The 25,651-nt window shown below is 45.9% G+C and overlaps 1 protein-coding gene across 1 annotated transcript in view; it reads left to right on the top strand.

Moving 5' to 3' along the window:
* Csmd1 (CUB and Sushi multiple domains 1) overlaps nucleotides 1-25,651 on the top strand; it is a 1,338,703-nt gene that overhangs the window by 1,154,511 nt on the left and 158,541 nt on the right. Inside the window, exon 37 of the mRNA XM_071609340.1 lies at nucleotides 8,432-8,536. Coding sequence (XP_071465441.1) covers nucleotides 8,432-8,536 — 105 coding nt within the window. The remainder of the gene's footprint in view (nucleotides 1-8,431; nucleotides 8,537-25,651) is intronic.

Consider the following 25,651-nt stretch of genomic DNA (forward strand, 5'->3'; position numbering starts at 1 on the left):
CCCTGAGAGGCCTCAGACCTGGGTCAGCTTTGCTCTGACCTGGCAGCTCATCCTGCCTCCTTGCCCCTGAGCTCCTCCCTATGTGGCCTTCCCCATCAGAGCAAAGGTGGCCAAGGCCGGCGTCTTCCAGGTCATAGCCCTCATCACGATGGCCAGCCCCTACAGAGCGCTGGTGTGCTGGCCCCTGCTCACACGCCTCCAGACTGACCTTGGAGATAGCACACAGAGCAAAGTTCTGTTGCTTTCCTCCTTTTACAAATGAGGGACAAAGATTTAAACCTTGAATTGTTCAAGATGACAAGTCATAATTCCCTGAGCCACACCCGTCTGCTCCTGCGAAGGACCATGAGGTGTGTCGCCTGTAGCCACCACTTCCCTGCCCCACCCTGAGAGGGAGGGCTGTTTGTGGAGTTCATTCCTCCATGCTCTTCGCCTGCTGGAAGGTGGGGCCTGGAGAGGCCTGGCCCTTCACAGTGTCCACTTGAGTTTAGTCCTGTCACTTTAAGTAATTCGGGGACCCTGTCTCTGGCTATCTGCAAATGAGAGCACGTAGGTGTTAGGCAGTGAAGTGCCTCACGGCATTGCTGTTGTCCCCTGTGTGGTGGCTGTCCTTATGCCCTCTGCACCCTGTGGAGCTATCTCTGCAAATGGCCCGTTGGGATTCAAGGCGATAAGGTCTCTGGCGTTAACTGTAGCAACATAACTTAAAATCTATAAGTAGGAGCCAAAATTTGATCTAATTCTACTAGAGTCTGGGCGTAAGCAGCACTACAGTAGACTTCCAGCTTTGTAGGAGGGCAAAAGGAACACTGTTTCAAGATTTAGGGGGAAAAAGGGTATTAACAGATCAGTGATATGGCTTTGCAAATGGGTGGGACATAATGGGTGGGACACTCCCCGAAACTAGAAGGTGGCTTTGAGCTTGTGGTTCCAATACCCTCAAACTTGCCTTTGTTCTTCTCCCTTTTCTATGTTGTTCACTCGTTTTCTAGACATTTAAGCTTCTTGAGAAAATGTGTCGATCTGTCTTCATCACACACACTTCCTAGCTCCTATCATACTCAGTTGGTAAAACATGTTTACAGGGTATGTGTTCTGCCACTTTTTTATCTGCAGATTACATCTCACCGTTCACGCCTATTCCTGTGTATTAACCAACATGTAGTGGCCTCCTAGGAAGCCTTCTCTTGAATAGCTCCTGGACTCAACTTTGGAAATGAGACGCTCTGTTTCCTCATTTGTACTTGGAGTCAGCCAAGTTTTCAAATGAAAGCGTTTACTATGGAACTCAGTTTTCACCTGATATTCTCAGGCAGGAACGCGACACTGAACACACCCTAGATGCACATGAGCCAGCCGAGAGCCAGAGAAGGCAATAATGAGGCCGCTGCATGACTGAGCAAAGTTAGCAGGAAAGTGACTCAGAGCAATGGAGACGTGAAAGCGTTTCCGAGCACATATGCCAAGGAGTCGCACACCGAAAAGCAACGCCTCTTTTCACTCCTGTTTTTGAAGTTAGCAAAGAGAAATTTTCTTTAAAAGTTTTAGACGTGAAGACCACTGTAATTCAGTCCTGATGCCCTCTCCTGGAGTTAGGGTTAGCTTGCAGGGACTGCTCAGGTGGAAGGCACTGTTCTCCACCAACCACACAGAGACCAGCGGCGAGCTCCAGAGCCCCCCAGGCCGTCGGCGCTGGCCTCCGCTCAGGGGCATCCACCTGACACCTCTCTGAAGTAGCTCGCGGTACTCAGAAACCTTGTGCTGCTCCTTAGGATTGCCGTTCTACTAAAAGGGCACAAATCAGGATCAGCCAAGTAGACCCAGAGGGTGACAGCAGGAGGGGCCCAAGCTCAAAGCTTCCGAGTCCTCCGAATGCGTCACCTTCCAGCCACACTATTGTGGGTCACCAACCAAGTTCCCTGAGCTGTGGGGCGAGGGTTTCCCTTGGTCTGGTGGATGAAGCTCTGCCTCAAGGTTGAATAGGTCTGCAGCCCTCTGCCCTCCCAGAGATCTGGAGGCCGAGCTCCTTATCCAACAGCTGACCCTTCCTGTGGCAGCCCCAGGGAGGGTCGTGGTGACGTGATCGTAACTGCGCTTCCCACCACACGTGACAGGGGCACACCTCCCACTGCAGGTGTCAGGGTTGAGCTCATCTGCTGGACCTCTGGGACAAAGTCCAGACAAACTCTTCACTACACAGTGACCACTACCAGCAACTACAGCTGGACTGATGCCGCTGCCCCAAGTTTGAAATAGTTCTAGATGTGAATCACGGAAGGAGACCTTCACTGAAATATTGAGGAAATACAGGGGAAGTGGAGTCTTGTAGCCTTGTTTTCTTGGTACTAGATTTGACCCCAGATTTTCTGAGGCATGCTGGCCGATGGCTCTGCGATGCGGTGGCCAAGCCGGAGACAGCTCTGAGCTGGTCCTTGATGTGCAACTTAGGTGCTTTTCCAAAGTGGAGATACAGGTTCTTTACAGTACAAGATGCGAGGTTTGAATCTAGAAATTCTTCCGCCAAATAATTATAAAACTTGTTTGTTGCTTTCAACTTAATTAGTAGAAAAGACAAAGATGTAAACATTTCAGAAAACAAATTCTGGCTTAAACAGAAACATAAGTGAACCAAAAAGAATTCATTAAATAGTCTGTGAAGATGTAAATCTAATTAAAAGAAGGTAACTGGGCCCTAACAACATGCAATAATTTTGCTTTATATAATAACTTTTCATCCAGTTAAGACAGGATGGCGGATGAAATATCTTCATGTTCACTTAAGTGAATGAGGTTATATTTCACATTCCTTTCCTCAGAGCAGGTGAGTGGGTGCGCTACGTAGTATCTGACATTTTCTGAAGTTAAAGAGACCTAACGCATTTCATAGTTTCCCATTCACGAGTTGATATAATGTTGGGAGCCCCTGGGGCTGTCTGATGTTTTCTGGGGCGCCCCAGCTCCCACACAGTGCTGCTCCGCTGATGGAGCCAATCTCCGCCCTCCGTGCTCAGCTGGGCAGGGCAGTGGGCTGGTGCTGTGGGCCTGGTGCTCTGGGGGAGGCTCAGGGGCAGAGGCAGGGCCAGGACTTGGGGTTGTTGAGGCTTGCAGCCTTGGTGATACCCAGTGACTGTGAGTTTGCTCGACTGGAAAAAAACAATCAAGAAAACCCTCAAACACGTGCTCTAGGTGGAGCATTAGTGTATTATATTAAGAAGTAGCCGTGAAGAGCCTCCAGTTCCTCCTCCCACTCCCACGGGGCTCTCGTTCTCCTTTACTCACTCTTCCCCAAAGGATGGGAGACTGCTTGCTGGGGGTCTCAAGTTCTCAGGGGTGGGCCGCAGGGGGCGTAGGCACCGACCGGCAGGCCTTCAAACCATCTCGGCCAACTTCTCTTCTGCCCCTGGCTCTGCAAATAGATAGACCTGGTTTGGCAAAGACCTGATGTCCACAGGGCCTTCTACTTCACCCCTGCACTTCCCGGGTGAATCGTTGTGACGCCTACGTCATGGCTCTCTCCCAGCCTCCGGCCTGCCTTCTGTATGCAGAGCCCAGGGGGTAAGTCCCGAGGCCAGTGGGTGAGGAAATGACGGGCAGACAGCGCCGCAGGCCCAGGACACAGCTCCACACAGCTGCTCAGGAGGCGGCCTCTTGCTTCTGAGGGCTGTATGGTATTTGTCCGAATTTTAAAAAGAGAACTTAGTTTCACTTCTGCTCTGGGTCCTCCCTTGATTTGCTCTTGGTCAGACACATCAGGCTGTGAGGAATGGGTTGTCTGCACACTGCACAGGTATTGGTCATTTTGGTCAATTTTGTCAAGGGCAGAATGGATTTTAAGATTTCATATTGCCAACTTTCCTTTTCCAGTATTCTTTTGGGAATGTTTGGCACAATTGGGGACCAAGTGAGGAGGCTGGTCTCCAGGGTTGGGGACTGACATTCCCGTGAGATGGGAAGATCAGCAACTGAACACGTAGAACACACCCGGGGAAAACACAGCCAGGCCTCTCGGTGCATTAGAATACGCAGCCCGGGGAGGCTGAAGGCGACCTGCCGCGTCTGATCTGAGTCAGAGACGTTGACGTGAGCTATGGCATCACGTGACAGCTCTGCACATAAATAAAGCTGCACGTGTGGCACCCTGTTTCCTGCCTCTGTCTGCTGAGGCATGAAGGGCGACGCCCCTCAGCAGCGCCCCTCCTGGTCCCACCTGCGCTTCTCAGCACGGCTCTGACCGTGCCCTTAGGAGAACCAGAATCCCTAGAGACCTGTGTTCTCCAAGGTTGCGGTAGGAGGAGAATCACAAAGAGCCATTTGCCTGAACTAAAAATTCAGGACCCTAGGCTGAGGTAAGTAGGGAGGCAGGAGGCAGGAGATGATGAGAGCATCAGGCGGGAGCATCCTGGGTGCTGAGGATGGTGGGTGACGTGGGTGAGAATCACGACCGCCACAGTCTCAAGACCTGCCCCCCAAGCCCATGCTCACCGCAAAGGGGAAGAGCGGTGCCTTCCTGAGGAAAGAGTGCCAAGGTCCTGGATGAGGGGATGTGGCCTGGGTGTCACTGACAGCCCAGCTCCCCACAGACCAAGAGCAAAGCTCGGCTACCTGCCACGTTGTGGTTACTGTGGCGGGAGCTCCCACTACGGCCAGCACAGGGCACTGCAGGGCCAGGGGTCCAGGTCAGAAGACACCAGGGCCCTCTGGACAGAAGGGCATCGGTGCACCAGCAATCACAGCATCCTTGGCTGGCCGGTAGTTGGGACTTAGTGAGGGCAGAGCTGAGATGGCAGTGTGGCGTCATGCTGGTCTGGACTCTGAGAACGGCTGGACAAGACACGAGTCTCTGTGTGCATGACTTGTTCACCAGTGGCTGAGGATAAAACCGTCCTAAGACAGGCATGTACCTATGTGTGTATTACAGATATTCTAGAGAATAGTGTAGGCACCATTATCTAACAGACCAAGTGGATATACCAGAATTTTCTGTATTGCACTAGCAAGATTTCTTTACTCTAGAAATTATTTCAAACCTCTTAGAATGAGATTTTTTTGAAATTTTATGGAAAAAATGACAATCATTCAAAAAGTTTGTGTTAGAATGAATCAATATTTAAACAGGTTTGTTTCTGCAATGCTTTAAAGAGGCAGAGATAAAGGAGATATTAAACTCATCTTAGATGTTGAATAAAACAAATAAGAATGAGCAGGCATAAGAGGTTCACACTCCAGGAAAAGCGACTGACATCTCTAATAAATTCCATGTTTTGATTTTCCATTTCTACTTGGACAGGCATATGCATGTAGGACTTTTTGTAAGCCATTTAAAATCATTTTGGAAGTAGGCAGGTTATAAATTATAAATGAATAAAATAGAGCAAATGCATACAAATCTGTACTGACAATCAATATTAAAGGAAAGTAAACATCCGGGTGCTGGGAGTGGAATCTGCAGGGACCATAATAATAAAATTTCTCAGTTTTCCTCATTACGTGTTGTTCTATCTAGGTCACAGTAAAACAATGTGATCAAAATGATCCTGCCTGTGGCAACACTTTTAAAACCCTGCTCAGTTGCATTTAGCACCTGGGAATGAGCTCCTAGCAAGAGTCACTCTGGAGCCCACAGGAGGCACACGCAGTCCAGCTTCAATGGTGTCAGGAGTAGCATCCTCCTGGCCTCCAGAGAAATGGGTCCTGCTCACCTTGTGTCCCATCTGGGCCTCAGGACCCGCCTTGCTGGTAGAGCAGAGAGTGTGTATTTCACCCCAGATGCGCAGGAGGACTGTTGGGGGATCATTACTGTCATTATCCGGGAGGACATGATAATTCACAGAGCACCTTTGTCTCTGCTACTCATTTATCACACTCATGTAATAAAGACGGGTTGTTATTTTCACTGTATTAGGATGCATTGATTAGGACATATTAACATTTTGTAGTTGACTTAAGGTGATAGAGATGATTCATGTCAGAACTAGGTCAGAAACAGGTTTTCTGATTTTACTGAATTGCAACTGTGGGAAACTGACAAAGGGAAACTTCCAACAGTGTGTTCTGAATCCCTGTGTGCCATCGCTGTGCCAGGGATTGGAGCTACTAAATACACTTTGAATCCTGGAAGCTAGAGTCTTATCTTCTGAAGGGGGACAGTGGGGAAAATGGAACCCACGTGAACCACTGGGTGAGAGGGCTTCCTAGGTGGGAATCCGGGTAAAGGTACCTGAGCACGCACAGTGGCTTCTCGCTGGTCCCCGGGAGGAGCCCAAGGTGGGAGGTGGAGGATGATTCTACTTCTCTAAAGGCTTCACGGTGGACATGAGCAGCGGTGTGGAGACTGTCACCAAGTCCCCAGACTGTGGGCAGGGCCAGCAAGACATGTATCACCCAAAACCCGAAAGTAAGGCAGAGCGGGAGGACACAGCCCAAGGGAGTGGAGCCAAGCAGGCGGAAGGAGGGATCTGAGGCACCTCCTTCTTTCTCTTAGAAAGCGGTTTGAGTGGCATGTAGAGGAGCCCTCACATCCTCCACGTCCTGCCCTCCAGCCCTTCGGGGCTCTCAGCGTCCTTCACAGCCACCTGCCCTGGCGGAGGGGCTGGGGCAGGAGAGGCTGTGCCGCGGACAGAGGAGGCCCAGGTCACCTCTTGGCAACTTCTCCCTGTGCAGGCACTCCGGAGTGTGCTCTGTGGTTCAAACATCCAGTTCCTTATTACCATTTAGGCCCAGCACAGTTGTTCCATTGTAAAATCTGTCTATCCATCATCTACCTACGACCTCCCTGTCTTTTTCCTACCTGTACTCTACTCCTATCTACCACTGTCTCCATCTGTATCATCCATCTATCTACCTACCTACCATTTTATCCTATATCTTATCTATGATCCATCTCCATGTATCACTAGTTCCCCCCTCTCTCTCTCTCTCTCTGTCATCTGTCACCTATCATGTTTCTTAGTCAAGGACAACAAAGAGGTTGAATCAGTGAGCACCCTCTGTTTCTCATTCAGCAAGTCCCTACAGTGGTCCAGGCCTGAAAAGGCCCATCATCTGGAGCCAACTCTTCTTGAGGCACAGAGCCCACGTCACAAGCAGGAGCACTAACTCCCCTGAGTGTGCGTTCACACGCTCCTGCAGGCTTTCTATCTGGAGAGCACTTAGTCAGCAAGTGGCTTAGCTGGGAAAGGGCTGGGGATGCCTGGGTGGGGAGATGAAGAAAGGCCCAGTGGCCCAGGACAGAGGGAAGGAGCACACACCAGGCTCATGACTATGAGCGACCTTGAAGTAGGAAGAGTGAATTATGAAAAAGGAGGTACTGAGAAGAAGCTAGAAATGCAGGCATGGTCAGATCATGCATGGTCGTTGGGCCAAATCAAGGAGTCTGAGGTTTGGTCCTAATGTGGTCGGGAACCTGAGCATTTCAGCATGACTCTGCCATACACGTAGCTTTTAAAAAGCTTCCCGGTTGCTAAATAGAGGATGCATTGTGCACAGGAGCGGAGCAGAGCCTGAGTTAGGGATGAGCATGGTGATGTGGCTAAGCCCACCGCTGGCCTGCACTGACTGATGGAGGGGAAAATGGCCAGAGGAGAGGAGTCTCTTTGGGACAGGATTTAGGAAGCCAGCCAGTGAGGGCCTGACAGAGGGCAGGGGGGTCATGGAGAGGGAGGGAGCTTCAGGTGTGGTGGCTGCTGAAAGTGACAGGCACAGCAGGGGCCGAGGACGGCCACATGACAGACGGACAGGGAGAGACAGCTGGCCTTCCTGAGTGGCCGGTTCAATTAAAGCTATTGGAGGGTCTGGTGACATTCCTTAGAGAGCAAGCAGAGCGCCGTGTGTTTGCAATACCGCACACCCATTTTGAATAGTCACCAGCTGGCTTACTACTTACTACTCTTCCTTTACACACTAGCGCTATCTTTGGCGTAGTTCACACTAAGAACTTGCCTGCTCCGGGGTGAGTTTCACCACAGGGTGTTTCCTTGATGTCCAGCTTGCTTATGTCCTTGTTTACAGAATGGTTTCGGTGCAGGAGACGCTCAAGCATACATTTTCTGGAGAAGTCATTAAGCCTGCTTATCCTTCCCCAAGCGCGATGCACCCCATCAACCACAGGCACGGTCTTAACCTGCCTTCCCGTATCAGGGCATCCTCTGCCCCTTGGCCTCGGCATCTGTACTCCTCTCAGCACTCTGCAATGCAGGCGGGGCCCTTCAAGCGAAGCAAGCATTTTCCTTTCACACCTGTGTATTTGAAATCATTTGCAGATCTCGGTGGGAAGAGGGTTCAGTGTGAGCCACACGGGGCCAGAGCACGGGGTCCGCAGCAAACACTCAGACCAAACAGGAGTGAACGAGACCAGCTCTGGGAACATTTAGGTCCAAATGAAGAGGCCTGTGTCCTGTGCCGGGTGCTGGAGCTCTGCCCCTCTCTCCCACAGGTACCACGGTGCCTGCGCTGCTCAACAGCACGTCCAACCAGCTCTACCTGCGCTTCCAGTCCGATATCAGCGTGGCCGCCGCCGGCTTTCACCTGGAGTACAAAAGTAAGGCCATGCCTCTGTGTCTTTCATTGCTGCATTCATCACTTTCTAAAAGGAACCTCTGCTCATCAAGTAGTGACATTTTGTTGTTGAAAAACTATGAAAATGAGTCTTACAAAACCAAGGTTGCATGAAACCTTCCCAATGGGAGGTAAATTCATAGAGAAATGTGGAAGTTAGTTTCTGGAATAATTATAACAAACAACTACTATAATTTCATGTTGTTTGTATTAAAAAATGCAAAAACTGTAATATTACTAGTTTCCTATGAGTGATAACAAATATTCATATCAGCATCCAAAGACAGAGAATTTTAATTTCCAACTAGATTATGCCATAAGCCTCTTTCATTTATAGTCTCAAAGGCTGTTAAAATAAGAACAGAGAGCAGTTGCTTAGGGGCCTACTCTGCGTGCTATTCATTTTAATTAGAAGAAAGTATGGCAGAAGCAACACTAACCTTTCAGAAAAGGATGTGAGGGATTTAATAGTCTGATGAACAGGATGACAAAGGTCAAATGCTCACCGCTTCTTTGGCATCTGATCTTGCAGGTGAACCCTGCAAAAGTGAAGTGAGAATTTGCAATGAGAGGTTTATTTTAGGATACGTTTTCAAGCATTAAAAATGCTGGGTGTTGGCGTTCATCTCCTTTAATAAGCAGTTGCAAATAAGCAAATACACAGATGAGCTTTAATAAGTGATTTTTGAATTGAGTCAAACGTTTTTCAGGATGTAGTGCAGGCATGCTTGGAAAGGCTGTTTCCAGCTGGTGATAAATATTCTGAACCAGACACAAACCACAGGCCTGTTTCACATTCTGGTTAAATTTCCCTACTTATTACAGGCATTTGCATGCAAGTTCATTCTAATTTATATGAGTAGGAATGCTTTAGTGGCAGTATAAAAGGATACTGGGAATGTTATTTATGTAGAATAAGTCTGGAAAAATCTGCTGTCTGATACATTTTGCCAATGTCTACAGATAGGAAAACGCAAACCTTATTTATGATAGTGTTGATAGATTAATTAATATATTAGGAATTTTATAATTGGTAAATGATTTTCTCCATCCCAAGTTGTATTATGGTTTCTGGCTTTTCATTCATTCTTCATGAGGTGACATGCTAGTAAAATAATTAGTCTATAATTATTCTACACTACTATCTAGTACTCATGTGAGATTCCGCTCCCCCAGTGTAATTATCTACATTTTACTTTATTCCTAGTCAGTATAGTTCACTGAGGAACTAGCCTATTTCTCACTGAAATGTGCCACCTTCAAGAATCCAAAGCCTTGCTTGAGAATCCAGAATCTTGTTTAATTACTTAAAGCATTTTTAATTTGGCCAAACAAAATGACACATTGGTTGTGATTTTCTTTTTCAAGCAGTTATATTTCGAGGCTAACTAACACCATGCTGAGAGTTCATGTCACTGGGTATTAAGAAAAGTCTGTTCTCTGCTCTAACCCTTCAAGGCAGTTTGAAATATGGATGTTATGATGTGTTTGTAGAATCAATCTGACTAACGTCTGCATCAAACGACATAAGACTGTTGACACTATGTCACCAAAAGAGTATCTGTTGTTTTAAATTCATCAGTATATTTGACCATCTACCTTCTACAGATCTCTAAACTCATGTTTTTCACTAATATATATATATATAAATATATATATATTAATATATATAAATACAAGATATGATATAACCATCAGTGTCTGCTTGATGCCTGGGCTTGCCTGGAGCCTCCCCCAGCTCTGCCCATAGTCCTTCCACACCTCTCTGCACTTCTGGGTGGATTAAGGGAACCCAGAGCATCCTTCACCTGCCCGACTCATCACCCTGCCAAGGTCTGAGCACAGGCGTGGGCACAGCAAGCGTCTGCCAGGAACACTATTTACTGAGCCCCTCAGTGGAGTCCCAGCCTCCCCGCAGGGGGAGGCCACAGATGTCACGTCAGCAGAAGATGGAAACGTGTGAAGGTCTATGATGCTCGGAGTCCACGGTGGAGGTCCAGTGGTCCAGCTCTGGAGGTGTGAGTGATGGCCGCTGCACACTGGCTGCCATCAGAGCAGCAGTGTGTTCTCACCTGGAGACGAGCCCAGCCTGAGCGCAGCAGGCCAGGGTTCACACGTGACGCTGGGGAATTGCTCAGACAAAAGCAGCTTCCCTTGAAGGGAAGGGCTAGAACACCCAGAGCAGGAAGGTTCCAAGGAAGGTGTGCAGATTCTCTGGGAGCTCCCATGGTGCAGGTGGGAGCTGGAGCCCTGGGATCCCTGAATGCCTACCACGTCCTTCAGTTACCGGTTATCTGTCCTTTCGCACCGAGCAGCTTCACCGGACATCTGAGAAGGAACACAAGGACCACACTCAGTCTGGTCTTGTTTTTGAAGAGAATCAACCAAACCAAAGGATAGCAAATACCTAGAGATTCTAGTGTGCAGATATGTGGACAAAGTGACATTGGTTTACTCTGGAAATTCCAAACCCTGACCTAATGTGCCCAGCAGGGAACTTGCTGCTAGGGAGCAAGACGGGGATGACATTGTGGGGTCGTCGTGATTCCAGTGGGGTCTGGGGGAGCACAGGTTCAATACGTGACCTGACACTGGAGGCCTTGGTGTGCCCACCGATTTTTGTCTGTCTTCCCTTGTTCTCTGCCGGCTCTAGGGTTAACAAACCCACCTCCACTGTGGGCCTGTTAGAGCAGATCCTTAGGACATCCAGGGGTTCCTGGAGTTTAAAGCCACAGTCTCTGATGGCCCTTCTCACACATGGTGAAAACCATAGGAAGGAACCCTCTGACCCTCTCCTTCTGCCCTCTCCCTGTGCCCTCTGCTTCTGCCCTCCCCCTTAACTCTCTCCTTCTGCTCTGTCTCCTCCTTCCATTATGCTAATGGTGGCCTACATTTTATTTTTACTTATGTTATATAATGTCCACAAAACATATTTTGCTTTATATTCTCAATGATCTTTCAGAAAGTTTAGAAATGAAAAAAAAAAAAAAACCCAACTTTTGTATTTACCTTCAATTTTGCCATCTTTGAAGCTCCTCATTGCTTGTGTATGTTGTGGCTTCAACGTGTCGCCCCCACCCTGTGCTCATGGTTTGGAAACTTGGTCCCCAGTGCAGCTGTGTGGGGAAGGGTGCCTAAGGGAATGGGAATGGGGCTTTTCCAGGGGGTGGGATTGCCCGCTTGCTCTCTCCCTGTCTTTGTCTCTCCATTGCGGATGGCACTGCTGCAAAGCCCCCATCGGATGCGGCTCTCTCAGCCTGCGACTTCCAGACCCCATAGCTGGGAGCGAATAACTCTCTTCTGATTGTAATTTATGCAGAACAGACACAGACAGGGTCCATCCGAGTTTCTGTGTGAGGGTTTTCTGTCTCAAGAATGTTCTTTAGCATTTCTTTTAGTGCAGGTCTGCTGGCAGCGAATCCTCCTTATTTGAAAAAGCCACGATTCCACCTGCATTTCTGGGAGAGATTTTGCTGGGAATGAACGTCTTGGCTGACTGTGCCTTTGTTCTCAGAGTGCTTGGCTGTTTCTTCTTGGTCCTCTCACCGCAGAGTGGATGATGAGAAGTTGGCTCTAGTCCCTACGCGCATGCCCTGACCCTCTTCTCTGGTTCCTTCAAGGTTTCTTTTGGTGTATCTGTCATTTTTCCAGGTTGACTATGGTGTGTCTAGGTGTGTGTGTGTGTGCGTGTGTGTGTGTGTGTGTGTGTGTGATATTCTTCCTGCTTTGGGTTCTCTGGTGTTCTTGCATCTATGATTTGATGTCTTTTATTTATAAAAAAAATTCTTGGCCACCATTTTCCAAAATGTTTCTTTTTCCAGTTCTCTTCCTCTACCTCTTCAGGGACAGTGACGGCACAGATGCTGCCGCACAGTTCCCACGGGTTCCGGTGGTTTATTTGCTGTTCTGTTTTTCTTACGTAGTTGCCACTGACCTGTCTTCATCAGCACTTGGTCTTCCCTCAGCTGCATCAGTTCTGCTAACCAGTCCCTTAAAAGTGACCTTCGTCTCTCATTGGAGGATTTCCCCCACAGGATTTCCATGTTTTTACCATCTCTCTACCAAAATTGCCCCTTTCCCTTCAGGTACATCAGCCATCTTTTCCACTGGAATCGTTCCTATAATTTTCATGGTTATATTAACATCCATGTCTGATCTTCCCTCTCGTGAGCACGCTCTGAATCTGGTTCTATCCCTTGCTTTATCTCTCTGCATAGGATTGTCATTTCTTTCTTTTTTTTTCTTTTCGTTTTCTTTCTTTCTTTTTTTTTTTTTTTTTTTTGCACATCTCCATCTTTCTTTGAAGCTGGACGCCATTAGAACCATGGAGACCCCCAAGGATTGTGTGCAGCCTGAGCTGAGTGAGCCTCTTAGCTGAGTGAGCCTCTTCTGTGCTCTGAGGCATGCAGCCAGGCGGGAGTTGAGCTGGGCCAGGGTCTTGCAGCTGCTGTGGTCACGTGGGGCACGGCCTCTTCTGACCCTCTGGCAGTGAGGTCGCACAGGTTGGGGGCTAAGTGCCCGAGGTTGGGGGCTAAGTGCCTGACCTTCAGCCTCCAGTCCCTGATGCCTTTTCTGCAGAGCCAGTCTCTCTCCCAAGCCTGCCCCTCCCCCAGAATTGCTGCTGCCACTTCCCACCTGCTGTGCGCGCTGGGCTCAGGGAGTCCTTTGAGTTGGGCTTTTCCTGACTGTGTTGTCCTGTAGAATCTGCAGATCAAGACGGGGTTCTCTCAGCCTTCCCCCCCCCCCCCCCGCCAAGGCTACCAAAGTCCACCTGAGGCTGGCCTGGGTGGAAGTTCCCTGCCAGTCCCAAGTGCTAGGAGACCTCGATTTTGGAGCAGTCACAGGGTCTTGAGCTCCTGCCATGTCCCTGGGTGTGGAGATGCTTTGCTCTCCCTGCTCAGAGCTGCCTGCAGGCCCCGCACACGCCCCCAGGTGACGGGTTTGTCTCCTTCACAGGAACCGGCAGCTCTGTTTCTGAGGGTCAGGAAGTGCCTGGGGTTCACAGAGCCCCGTCCTGGGGTCCAGGCGCTGTTCCTTGACTACCCAGCGGGGTCCCTCAAGGACGAGCAAACCCCTCTGTGTGCCCGCCATGGGCTGTGGGCTCAGCTGAGCCAGTCTCTGCGCTCTTCTGTGCTCTGCCCCAAGGTCAGCCTGTGTCCCCTCCTCCTGGAGGGGCTGTTCTTCATAATTGGGGTCACCTGGGTACCTGCAACCTCAGCACCCTGAGGGATCCCGACGAGCTGTGATCTTAGGGTCAGGCCTTTTCTCATTGTTGAGGTGGGAGTGATGTTTCATTTTGCAGATTTCTGTGTCCCAAATGGATGAGATTTTTAAATTGCTCTAGTTCAAGATTTTTTTTTTTTTTTGACTTAGGGGTTTTAAAATTGCTCTAGTGGATTTTAAATTACTCTTGGGGTTTCAGAGATTTAAAATTGCTCTAGTTTAAGGATAGTTATATGAATGCTAAAAATATTTTTTTAAGTTAACCATTGGGAAGTGTTTCTTGAGTGCCTGTTTTTAAGTGATATTATCCATCCGTCTATCATCTAACTCACACCTAACTTTTAAGTAGTGCTGTTTCATCATAATTGTGAAAAAAATCAGAGATATATTACAGAATTAAATTTAAGAACCTCTGCAATACAGACAAACTCTAGGTGCCATGATTCCATCTATGGGGAGCTGGTGGCTCTTCCAAGGTGGCTTGCAATAGACGCCCTCTGTTCTGATTCGTATGCAGCAGGCAAGTTTAGTAGCCCCGTTTTTCATGCTTGAGCCTTTTGAAGAAAGTGAACTGTGCTCTGGTTGAGCTGTATGTGGCTGTGCCCTGCCAGTTAGGAGGTGTCTGTGCCCTGGGTCGGAGGGCACCGTCCACCCCATCTATCTGCAGGTAGTGTTGTGAGCCCACCAGTGTGCCTGACCTCACGCAGCCTGTCACAGTTCTAGTCCGTCTAGTGCCAGCAGTGAGTCAAGCAGGCTCCAAGGTCACTCTGCACGAGGAAGCTTTTCTTCTCATGGTCTTTCTGAAGAGGTTATTTTCCAGTCAGAATTCACTCCTGGGAAAACCGATGGAGTTAACATATATTCCTAGAGTCCACAGGTTGTGTCACTGGCCTGGAAAGCTGGTAAACAGACAAGCAACTGTGCAGGATGGATGTCAGCTAAGCTGTGACCCAGCACTGACTGCAGCCCAGCAGTGTGGAGGCCACGCCCCGCGAGCGTCTGGGCCCTGGACAGCAGGTCCTGCAGATGGAAGAGAGCCTGGACCGTGCGCGCTGCACCAGCCTGGAGCCCGGGACCCTGCGCAGCACGACAGCCTGGGGGGTTACATGCCAGGCTCACACTGCACCATGAAATCAGTGATCCCTAATTACCGTGAAAAAGAGAAAATTAGAAAAAATGTCAAAGTAGCAACTCTTTCAGTGTTTGAATTGGATGACATAAAAGATTAAATTAAGATTTTTTTCACATCCTGGCCATACTTGCAAGTTCAGTACATTAATTTTTATTAGTTAAATTAATATTAATCATTATAAAATGAGTATGAAATATTTTACTTTTGTGCCTTATTGATACAGACTTTTATTTTATTTAAACATATTTTTTAGTTGTTGATGGATCTTTATTTCCTTTCTTTATTTATATGTGGTACTGAGAATTGAACCCAGTGCCTCACACATGCTAGGCAAGTGCTCTACCTCTGAACTATAGCCCAGCCCCAGACTTTTATTTTTACTCATTAATTTATCTTGAGAAGCCTGAGATAATATTACTATTTCAAGAATAAGTTCAAACTTACTCATGATTAAGTCCTCCTTCGTGCACTTTTGTTGTTGGCATTTAGGTTTGCACTGAAAAATGTGGTATATCGGGCGTCAGTAAAACCTTGCCCCAAAGATATACAGTTAAATGAATAAAAAATAAGACCACCTAGATTCTAAAAAATGACAATTTGTCTTCTCCTAAGGCATTTAGTCCAACTAAAAAAATATGTGCACAATGAGGAAATTATTTTAACTAAAACAATTACAGGCAATGAAACTAAAAAAAAAAAAAAGATTATGAAAGTATTATCCACCCAGACTAAAAATATCGCTATTATTAGGCCTTAAATTTACCTTTGACTTCTATGGCCAAGAATGCAAAAAATCAAACAGGACTTATTTAAATAAATTTTTTAAATGGTAATTTAGGGACTAGTTAGTTTAGTTACCCTTTCTTGTTCTGTATACTAAAAGGTACTTGTAATAATCTTCAAAAATGGTTTCCTAGAATATGCAAAGGTGGCCTTTACCTGACAGTCCTCTAGACATTTCGATGCGATACTGGGAACAGAGTGTGCTGCATTAATTTCTCCTGGGGTGGCTAAGTTGGTGACTGAGCCTGTCAACAGACTGCCACCAGCATGAAGTCCTGCTTCCTGTGGGGTACTTTTAAAACACCCTTCTTATTGCTTGTTCCCAGGGATCTGGTGCATTTCAGTTTCTTTGTGAATTCATCCCAAAACAAGCATTCAGAAGGAAGTACTTTAAAAGAGGATTAAAATCCTCGAAAATTCCTTAAGTTTTCTGAAATAAAAAGCACTAGATATATTTAGCAGGATGTTATCATAATTAAGTACACACAACTTGGTCTAGTCCTCCATGATTATAATAATTTTTATAAATATATGCAAATTATTAGTGTGTGCATTAATGACACTTTACTACGACATTCGTTATATAGACTTTTCTCATTTTGGTTCTCATTTTGGCTGGTCGGCCTGAGTAACACCCCTGGCCCTCACTGTTCCCTGGACACATGTGCAGGGCTCTTGTTCCAGCCCAGAGAAAGCAGCTCAGTACTCCCTACATAGGGACGCCGTAATCGGGGGGTCATTCCATGGTGGATGAAGTTACCTTCTCAGCCACTTCATAAGAAGTCCCTTATATGTTTATTTCTATATTAACGATGAATCTGTTAATTCTATATTTTTATTTATATATTGACAGTGAATTTATTTTATTTTAAAAAATCCCTTCAGACCTCCTTTTAACTTTGCAGTTTGACAAAGAATGCGTTCCTCTGTCCTACCTAAGCTGCTTTCGTGAATATCGATCAATAGTTATTCGCGGCATCCCACTTATCCTAACTGCACTGCAGATCGTGGAAATGTTTCCAGTAACGTAAAATCTGGCTTCTGTTTTTACCCCACAGAGATTTCAGAGACTGTAAAGAATGTAAAGTCTACCCCTCGGGATTATTTTTGTGTTGAATGTAACACAAAAGACCAACAAAACTCCTCCCGGTGATGTGTGGCATTTTAAAAGTACTTACAAGTTGCAGGTGCATTGCTAATGACTCATCACCAGGTTCCATGTGCGACTCTCGTCCTAAGTGAGGGGACTGAGAGGGCTTTCTGTGATAACTGTCCTGTGATAGCTGGGCCTCCTGGTCACTGCCCACTTGAGAAAGTCACCAGCCTGGAGATGCACCTGCTGCCTGTCCTCCCGTGGCTCCTCTGGGAGCACGGCCTGCTGGGAGGAAGAGTCTGGACACCAGCAGGTGTCCTTGGTACATCTGCTCTTGGGACTCGCTGGGCCTCATTTTGCTTTGTGTGCATGGGAGAGAGAACTCATTTTGCTTTTGGACCCAGTGTGCACAAGTGTGTACAGGTGCTCCCTTGGTCTGCTCTGGGTGACTGCTCCCGGCATTGCCCCGTTGCCCTGGTGGATGTTGTGGGTGACATCCATTCTTCTCCAGCTATCTGGCATCTCTCCTGCACTGGTCTCTACCCTCTGCACTCTGTACATAGAGTCGTGACAAGGCCGACAGACAGATGTGGTCTCTGCCCACGTCAAGTTAAACATCTGGAAGACCAGCAGAGGGCTCTGGGGCCAGGATGGCCTTCGGTCTCAGCTGCTCCTTGCACAGTGAAGGAGTGAGCAGCCAGCCTCAAAGACGTAGGAAAGCGGTGGGTCAAGGACAGCCCCTCTCAGAGGCCCCAGGAGGAAGGAGCCGGCCACACTCCTGAAACTAGGAAGCTAGAGGGGCCAGGTGACAGCAAGCAGAGACGGGAAGGAGCACTGGGCGGGAGCAGGGTGCGCAGGCCTGGTGCCAGGCACTGGGTTCCAGGAGTAGGTGGCAGGCGGAAGGGTTTCCAGCAGTGTCCAAGGTCAGCAGGAGGGAGGCCGGAGGTCCGTGCGGGCAGCAGCCACAGCCCACTTCAGGCCCGCATGGCGGACAGGAGGGTTTGAAGGCTGCGGTGGGGGAGCCAATGGGCCTCCTGGTGGAAGTTCCGATTCTCCCTTATGGATCTGTGTCTAAGGTGCGTAATAGAGAAACGAGGGTTTTTATTCAAATTTAACTTTTATAAATGTCCAATTTTTAAATTTGATTTTTATTGGATCTTGTAATTTTATTATTAAACCTTTAAAATGGAGGAATGGATCAAATTTTCTGGTGTAAGTAGGACAGGTCTTTTTACCTCCCTTTTGCTTGTTCTGTGTGTGAGTGTGTTTTCCCCTGGTTGTGGGTTTCTACCTGCTGCCCGTGGTGTGTTCTTACTGAATGTCTATGTTACTTTCCTGTGTATCACCGACTGCTATATGTGGGCCGTACATAAGGACGTACATAAGGACCTGAAATGCTTGGTAGTTCTAGTCTGTTCATGAATCTGTGTGGTTCTGAGACCGGCAAGGAACCAGATTGCCATGTAACAATTATAATTGTGGTTCTGTAGGTTAAGTTTTCTAGTAAGTTTACTTTCATTAAATGTTATTTTGTTCAGGTGAGTCTAGTCTTGGAGTGGAAATGACAGAGTGTCATGGAAAAGCAGAATAGCTAAGTCACAGCAGCTTTGTGGGTTTGTGAGTGTGACTGCAGAGGCACAGTATGGCAGTGCTGACCAAGGGTCAAGCTGACGTCCGTGCACCTAAGCACCCTCTGTGTCCAAAGAGGGGTCACCTGAAGGGTCATCCTACAGGGACCCTTTGTAAAATGGACCCACATGCTAAAACCCAACACATCAGAGACAAACTGTGATCATTTGAAAATGAGGATTGTTCTGCTGTGATCATTCTTCAATGCTCTCATCAGTTTTAGAATTCATGGCTGTTTGGTCATGACGTCTTTCTGTGTGCCTCTCGGCCATTAGTGTATCTTCTGTAGACCATTTTCTATTCAAGCTCTTGCTTTCCGAGTGGTCATGATGTATGCACTTGACCATGTTGTGCGGTCATCTCAACGTACTGCTGCATTTGGTGTTCTAGTGCTATCAGTGTCCACCAGGGTATGGGTCTGTTGTGTGAGTGAGTGTGTGTGTGTGTGTGTGTGTGTGTGTGTGTGATGTTTTGGTGTAGAATAATAGAGTCCTCAAAGAATGAGTTTGGAAATATTTCCTCCCCTCTGGATCCCCTCCTGAGTTCCTGTAGAACAGGTCAAGGGTGATAAACTCAGCTTTCCTTTACTTGGGACAGTCTTGGGTTTTCCTTTGTTTCTGAAGGACAGTCTTTCTGGATGCACTCTTCTTGGTCAGCAAGATTTTTTATTTTTTTCCTGTAAACGTTTGAACAGATAAACACACTGTCTTATACCAGCCAGGTTTATGCTGAGAAATCCACATATTACCCAACAGGAACTTCCTTGAATGTGATGATTTACTTTGTTGCTTTTGAAATTCTGATTTTCTGAGACTTAACAGAAAAGTCATGTGTGTCTTGTGCACTATGAGGTGTCTTGGTGCAATTATTTTTAGACTTATTTTGGTTAAGTCTTTGAGCTTCTTAAACATATATATCCAATTTTCTCCTCATATTTTGGAAGTTTTCAGTCATTATTTCTTCAAATGCCCTGTCTGTCCCTTTCTCATTTTCTTCTTCTTCTGGAATTCCCAGAATGCTAATGTTCTTCTTGAATGTTGTTCTCTTCACTTTCCTTAATTATTATTTTCTTTTATTATTATTCCCAATCTTAAAATTTCTCTTTTCAAATTTGCTTATTCTTTCTTCTATGGAGTTAGGTTTCTGGCAGTGTTTCTTTAGTGAACTTTTCATTTCAGTTATTGTATTCTTCAGTTCCAGAATGTTTGATTTTTCATAGTTTCTATCTCATTGTTGACATTCTCATTCATTTTCATTGCTTTCCTAATTGCATTAAAGTTTTTATTTGTGCTCTCTTGTAGTTCATTTATCATCCTAAGACAGCTGTTTTGAATTATCTTGTCATTCACATATCTCCATTTAGTTAGAGACAGTTGATGGGTATTTAATTTGTTCCTTTGATTATACCATGCTTCCCTATTTCTTGTATATATCATCTTAAGTACATGGTTGAACTTAGCACTTGAAAAATCAGCAATTCTTCCAGATGTTGTTGTCTGATATTTACAGGGAAGACTTTCAGTCATCCTTATTAGAGATTATGGTGGCTCCTCAATCCTTTTCTAGGTGTGTGCCATGTTCTCTTTGTGCATATAGTTGCTTAATTAAAGAGGTGTCAGTTTCTCTGCAGGTGCTACCACTCTTGTCTATCTGTGGTGCCTGGCCAAGCCACGTTGTAGTCATTGATAACAGTGCTCACCACTGAGTTCCTGCAGTACTTAGACTCAGGAAAGACAGATACCAGTCACTAAAGTAGATATCCCAAAAGTCAGATCAATGGACATATGCTTCCCAGAGACAAGTTTGAAATTGGAAGTTCTCTCCCAAGGATGCTACACTCTCTGGAGAAGATGAGTGAATGCAAGAATTTTCCTGCCAGCTCCAATGAGAGTAGCTACATACTCACCTGGGGTACAGGGCATTTTGGTTTCTTATTGAGTATTTCACATGGGTTCATGAATGCCTTGATGTTATAGTAATGTCTTCACTGGGAACACTGTCTCTACTTGCTTTTGTGCCATGTTCTTGATGTCTCTCCCAGACTTGACATTCTTTTAAAAAGTGTGACCTGAACCATTGAAAAGCTAGAAAAGTTGATTGATACTAAAGAAAATAGCAAAAAAAAAAAAAAAAAAAATATATATATATATATATATATATAAATTTTGTATATATATATAAATTTTGTATATATATATATAAATTTTGTATATATATATATAAATTTTGTATATATATATATATATATATATATATATATATATAATGTGTATATATATACACACACACACACACACATATGTGTGTGTGTGAGAGAGAGAGAGAATGTGTATGTATGTATGTGTGTGTGTGTGTATATATATATATATTTATATGTATTTTTTTTCATGGTTGTGCTATCAGTTTCTTAATTGGTTAACAGAATATGCTTGGCATGGATGTTTGTACACAGTTGCATTTTTTGTTTTGAATATACAGTTAAATTTTTGAAATTATGTTCTTCAGAATATACTTAAATACTGTTAGAATTCAATGTTCTATGTTTCACATTTTGTTTGATATGAATATCTTTCATTTACAATGGCTTCTGACAATATGGCTGTTTGGAAATGTAAGAATGCACACATTAGTCTATCTATAGATAGTACAGACATAAACAGGCATGCCTAGATTTGTAGCATGGGACATTGCCTGTAAATCCAGTTGCAGAACATTTAAAACAAAGAAAATGAAGTAGAATTATGTATGAATTATTCTAAAAAGACTTTATTCCAACAAATTTTAGTCAGTTTATCTGAACATTGGGCATCCTGAGTATTAAATCCAAATGTTTAATATTTGCTTTGTTTTATGAATCAAAAATGCATGAATATAAATGTACTTTTTTCACTAAAAGTACATTTAGTGGCATGTGTTAAATGTCTTCAGTTTGTTTTGTATTTTTCCCATTGATATATAGGATACACTATTTAAAACACTTAAAAACACTTAAAAAACTCCACAGCTTTGTCATCATTTCAAACACACAATGGGCCTTTCACTCAGAAACCCTAGAAATGACAGTAAATGCTGCATGGTCAGATTTGTTTTTTGTGTAATTGAGGAAAAATTTAAGCATAGTGTTTGACATGTGAAAATTCTCACTAGATCTGATGATCTTAGTTTCCTGAACCACATGTCTCTCTATACATTTTAAGTGGAACTACGAGCTACTGGAATTTGTCCTGAGTAAGTGTTTGGCTAAGAGAATGACACAGCTGTATCTCTAGTAGTCACTCCCCTCATAAAAACATGATACCTGCCCTGCACGTGGGCGTCAGCACTCTGTCCCCATGTGAAACAGAATCCACTGTCCACCACAGGAGAGGGGTGTGTCCAGCAACATTTCTCTGGGGAGGTCCATCTGTTCATTTTTATTTGTTAAAGTGAAGTGTGTTGCTAAAGAACAACCTGTTTTTCTTGCCACCATGGTGCACGGCTCTAATCCCAATGACCCAGGAGGCTGAGTCAGGATCACAAGTTCACGTTCAAGACCAGCCTGGGCAACTCTAAGAGATCCTGTTTCAAAGTAAAAGATGAACAAGGCTGAAGAAGCAGCTCAGTGGCAGAGCAGGACTGAGTTCAACCCCAGTATACTTAAAAAAAAATTCACAGTATTTTTGTATTAACAAAAAATATGAGAATACATTATTTCAAAGCCCAAATAGTTTTTCAGCTAATGGCTGAGATTCTTTTTAACCAGATTTCTCATCTTTCCATCCATCATTGATTATTTTCTTCCATCCTGCGTGTGAGTGTGCACCTGTTCTCGTTGGCTCATGTGCCGCGCACCCCAGAGGGGAGGCTCCAGAAGCAGGTGTCGGTCATCGCAGCCCGGGGGACTGCACGGCCAACGTCAAGGCATTGGCAGACTGGGTTCCCGCCACGTCCTGCTTCCTGGGTTTTAATGGTGGATTCCTTGTAGTGCCCTCACGTGACCGTTCCTGGGGCACGTGTGTGGGCAGTCTACGTCTGTCCTCTCTCCTTGTGGTATGACCAATCCATCATGGGGTCAGCCCCACACCGTGGTGCCATCTGCACCTCCCCCTTTGCAAAGGCTGCACTTCCAAGTGCTATCATTGCATGGGGTGTAAGAATTTTGACATGTGGCTTTCGGAGGGACACAATCAGCCCATAGCACTAAGAAGAAGAAAATAAGCCACACCTTTCATATCCAGGGCCTCTGTGGTCTAGGTAGGGAAACTGACCAATGGCCCAGCACCAGCTCTCACCCTGTGGACAGGGCTGTGCTGTTGGTGATGGTGGCAAACGCCACCTGCAGCAGTTCCAGAGACCTGGGCAAGCAGATGCTGGCTCTGGGTTTGTGGCCCAGCATGAACCTCCTACTTTCTCCCCGTGACGGCGGGACCTGGGCTGCTCAGTGCTGCTCAGGTGTTCTGCAGAGCAGACCTCACCCTGCTCTCATGGGGTGTTACAGAGACCACCCTGCTCCTGTGAGCCAAGAAATGCTGCAAACCTGGGAGTGTGAAGTGTAAGAGGATTCATTTCTACAGGGTTACCAGGTGCCATTAAAATCCTCTTCTAGTTTATGAATCCCCAGAGGGACACAGTAAATACTCAATTTCCTCCAAACACATTTTATCATTTCACTGACACAATCCCTGGGTTAAGAGATCTTCCCGTCTAACAAATGGAAGAAATAGAAGTCGCATTTATCACGTGTGATGGACCTGCCAACGGTTTACAAACAAAACAACCTCACGTGCCGCAGACTCTAAACTTCAGACAACAAGTAAAACAGTAGGTTTTTTTTTCCTCTTCTTCTCTTGTGATCCTATTTTTTCAATGAATTTTCTCTACAGAAAATTTGTGTTGTAATGGAGATTTTTGACACATTAAACAATGTGTTATAAAAGTCTGAGGATACGGGGTTACACGTTTATGTCTGTGTCTATGTGACTCAGGCACATCGTCTGTCAAGCTCATGGGGTCATCGTAAGTGAAATGCAATTTCCCTCTTGTCTTCCTGCACAGCCTAAACCTTAATGCAATCTTTACATCATGAGTGTATGGAATTCATCTCTCTTGGGCACTGCTCTCTTGGGTGTACCAAGCCTGTATGTATCTAAAGAAAGAGGAGTAGTTAGCTACTTCTCTTCTGCAAATAAATGGCTCCTTAGCACAGGCACTCATTTGCTTACAGTGGGCTGCAGCCAAGAAGCCCTGCATGGGTTGAAAGCGTCTCAATCCCAGATTCTGGTGACATAGCCTCACGGCTTAGCAGCAGGGCCCTGGGGCGGGCTGGCTGTTCACCCCCAGGAGTGTGCAGCTAGGTGGGAACCGAGGCTACCCTCCCTGTCCTCATGACAGCCATCACCTTACCCCACATCACCAACACAGGGAAAGATCAAAATCAAAACTTCAAGCCCAGTGTCCACTGAATGTATATTGCTTTCATACCACCTTAAGGTAAGAAGGTCTGAAATTGAACCGGTTAAGTCAGGAACCAGCTGTGGTCACAATAAAGAACGTGGTCAGCATGACTTTTTCCCTTTTGGATGAGAGAAAAACCTTTTGCATTTCATGTGGTGTTTTGATGATAGACCTATGTGCTGAATATGCATGTGGGAGCAGATGCATGTGTGAGCAGATGCATGCGTGTGTGTACATGCATGTGTGTGACTTCTTTGCTTCTGCCAAATACTCCAGCACCGACTCTACTTGGGTCTGCTTTTCTCTGTCTTCGGTTATTACATTTATTGTTTTGAGCTCTCTAGGCAGAACAGCATATTGAATTTTAGTTGCTGTTGCTTGGGTTTTTGTTTGCTTGTTTGTTTTTGGTTTTTAGACAGCGTCTCACCAAGTTGCTTAGGGCCTTTCTTAATTGCTAGGCTGTCCTGGAATTCTCCTGTCCTTGCCTCTGAGATGATAGGCACGCACCACCACACCTGGCTACCATCTTGTTTTTTAATGTGTGAAGTTTAAAAACTTCAATAGAAATGAGGACAATGGTTTGCTGAGAAAAATCGCCCAGAGTTACTTTGGTACTTGATTTCTAGAAAGATCCTTTTTATCCTACTCTAAGTATATGACAAAAATTGCATGTTTATCATGTGTTTCCAAATCATTTTCATTTGCAAGATTTAAGTGAACCATTCTCTGAATTTTGCCTAATGGGATTAGTATAATGACTACAATAGATTCCAGAGAACTGATGAGACTTATTGTTATATTCTGAGTCACAACTTTCACATTTATGATCAGTGGTAGGTCAAGCCATTAAACTATATTTTTGGTCAAATTAGGACACTCATCTTTTTAATGGCTTTGTTTTGTATTCTTTGCTTTCACAGGCTGGATTCATGGGGTTTAAAGACTTCTTTTGCCGCATTCTAAATTTAATTGCAAGTTTATGTATCAGCATATTTAAAATGCCCAAGTTTTAACATCAGACATGAGTAGAAAATACTTCTATGAACAAGGATTTGTAGAACACAGTGGCACACAGGGCCCCTGCCCACTGGATCCTGCTGCTCTCCCAGCGGAGGCTGCAGACCTCAGATTCCGTGAGAGTCCGCTCTACTCTGCTTCCCTGTGCAGTCTGGGCACTCGGAGATGCAGCATCAGGCAGCGGTGACCCACCTTCTAAAGGAACACTGTGTTCTGCACACTCTCTCTCATGTCTGACGTAAGGCACAGGTGCCTGTGACTTCACAGAACTACACATTGTGTCATTTCTATTGGCACGTTTGCTGGTAACGTGACAGCTGGCCCTTCCTGGCAGTCTGCTCCTGAGACCTTGGTGCAGGACTGTCTTGGCTTTCCCATGGTCTTCCAGGGAGGGCTTGGAGTTTGTGTCTCTGTGTTTGTGCTGGTGACTACATAAATGCCTTTAGATGACGGTGCAGGGTTCTCCTGTCACTACGCAGCTCCGCCATGCACAGTCCAGCATGAGACACCACTGCAATGTCACTCTTCCAGAAAGTGGCGTCAAAGCGAGATTGTTAAAGAACACTCTCCCTTCAGGCTTTCAGAGGGTAACACGTGCAAGCAGGACTCACACTAGCCTGCCTCCAGTGCACATTCACAGTCACGCCTGCCTTCCACGCTCTCCTCCTTGCACATTTTGAGTGGCAGGTGATGGAGCACAGCCTGCCTGGCCCGTCTCTCTGCCAGCTGTCCTCAGCCCAGGCCTCCTGTCCCTCAGTGCCATCTCCCATGTTGCTGGCAGTTGCATG

Source organism: Marmota flaviventris, chromosome 3, assembly GCF_047511675.1.
Source record: "Marmota flaviventris isolate mMarFla1 chromosome 3, mMarFla1.hap1, whole genome shotgun sequence".
In the NCBI taxonomy this organism is placed as follows: Eukaryota; Metazoa; Chordata; class Mammalia; order Rodentia; family Sciuridae; genus Marmota; species Marmota flaviventris.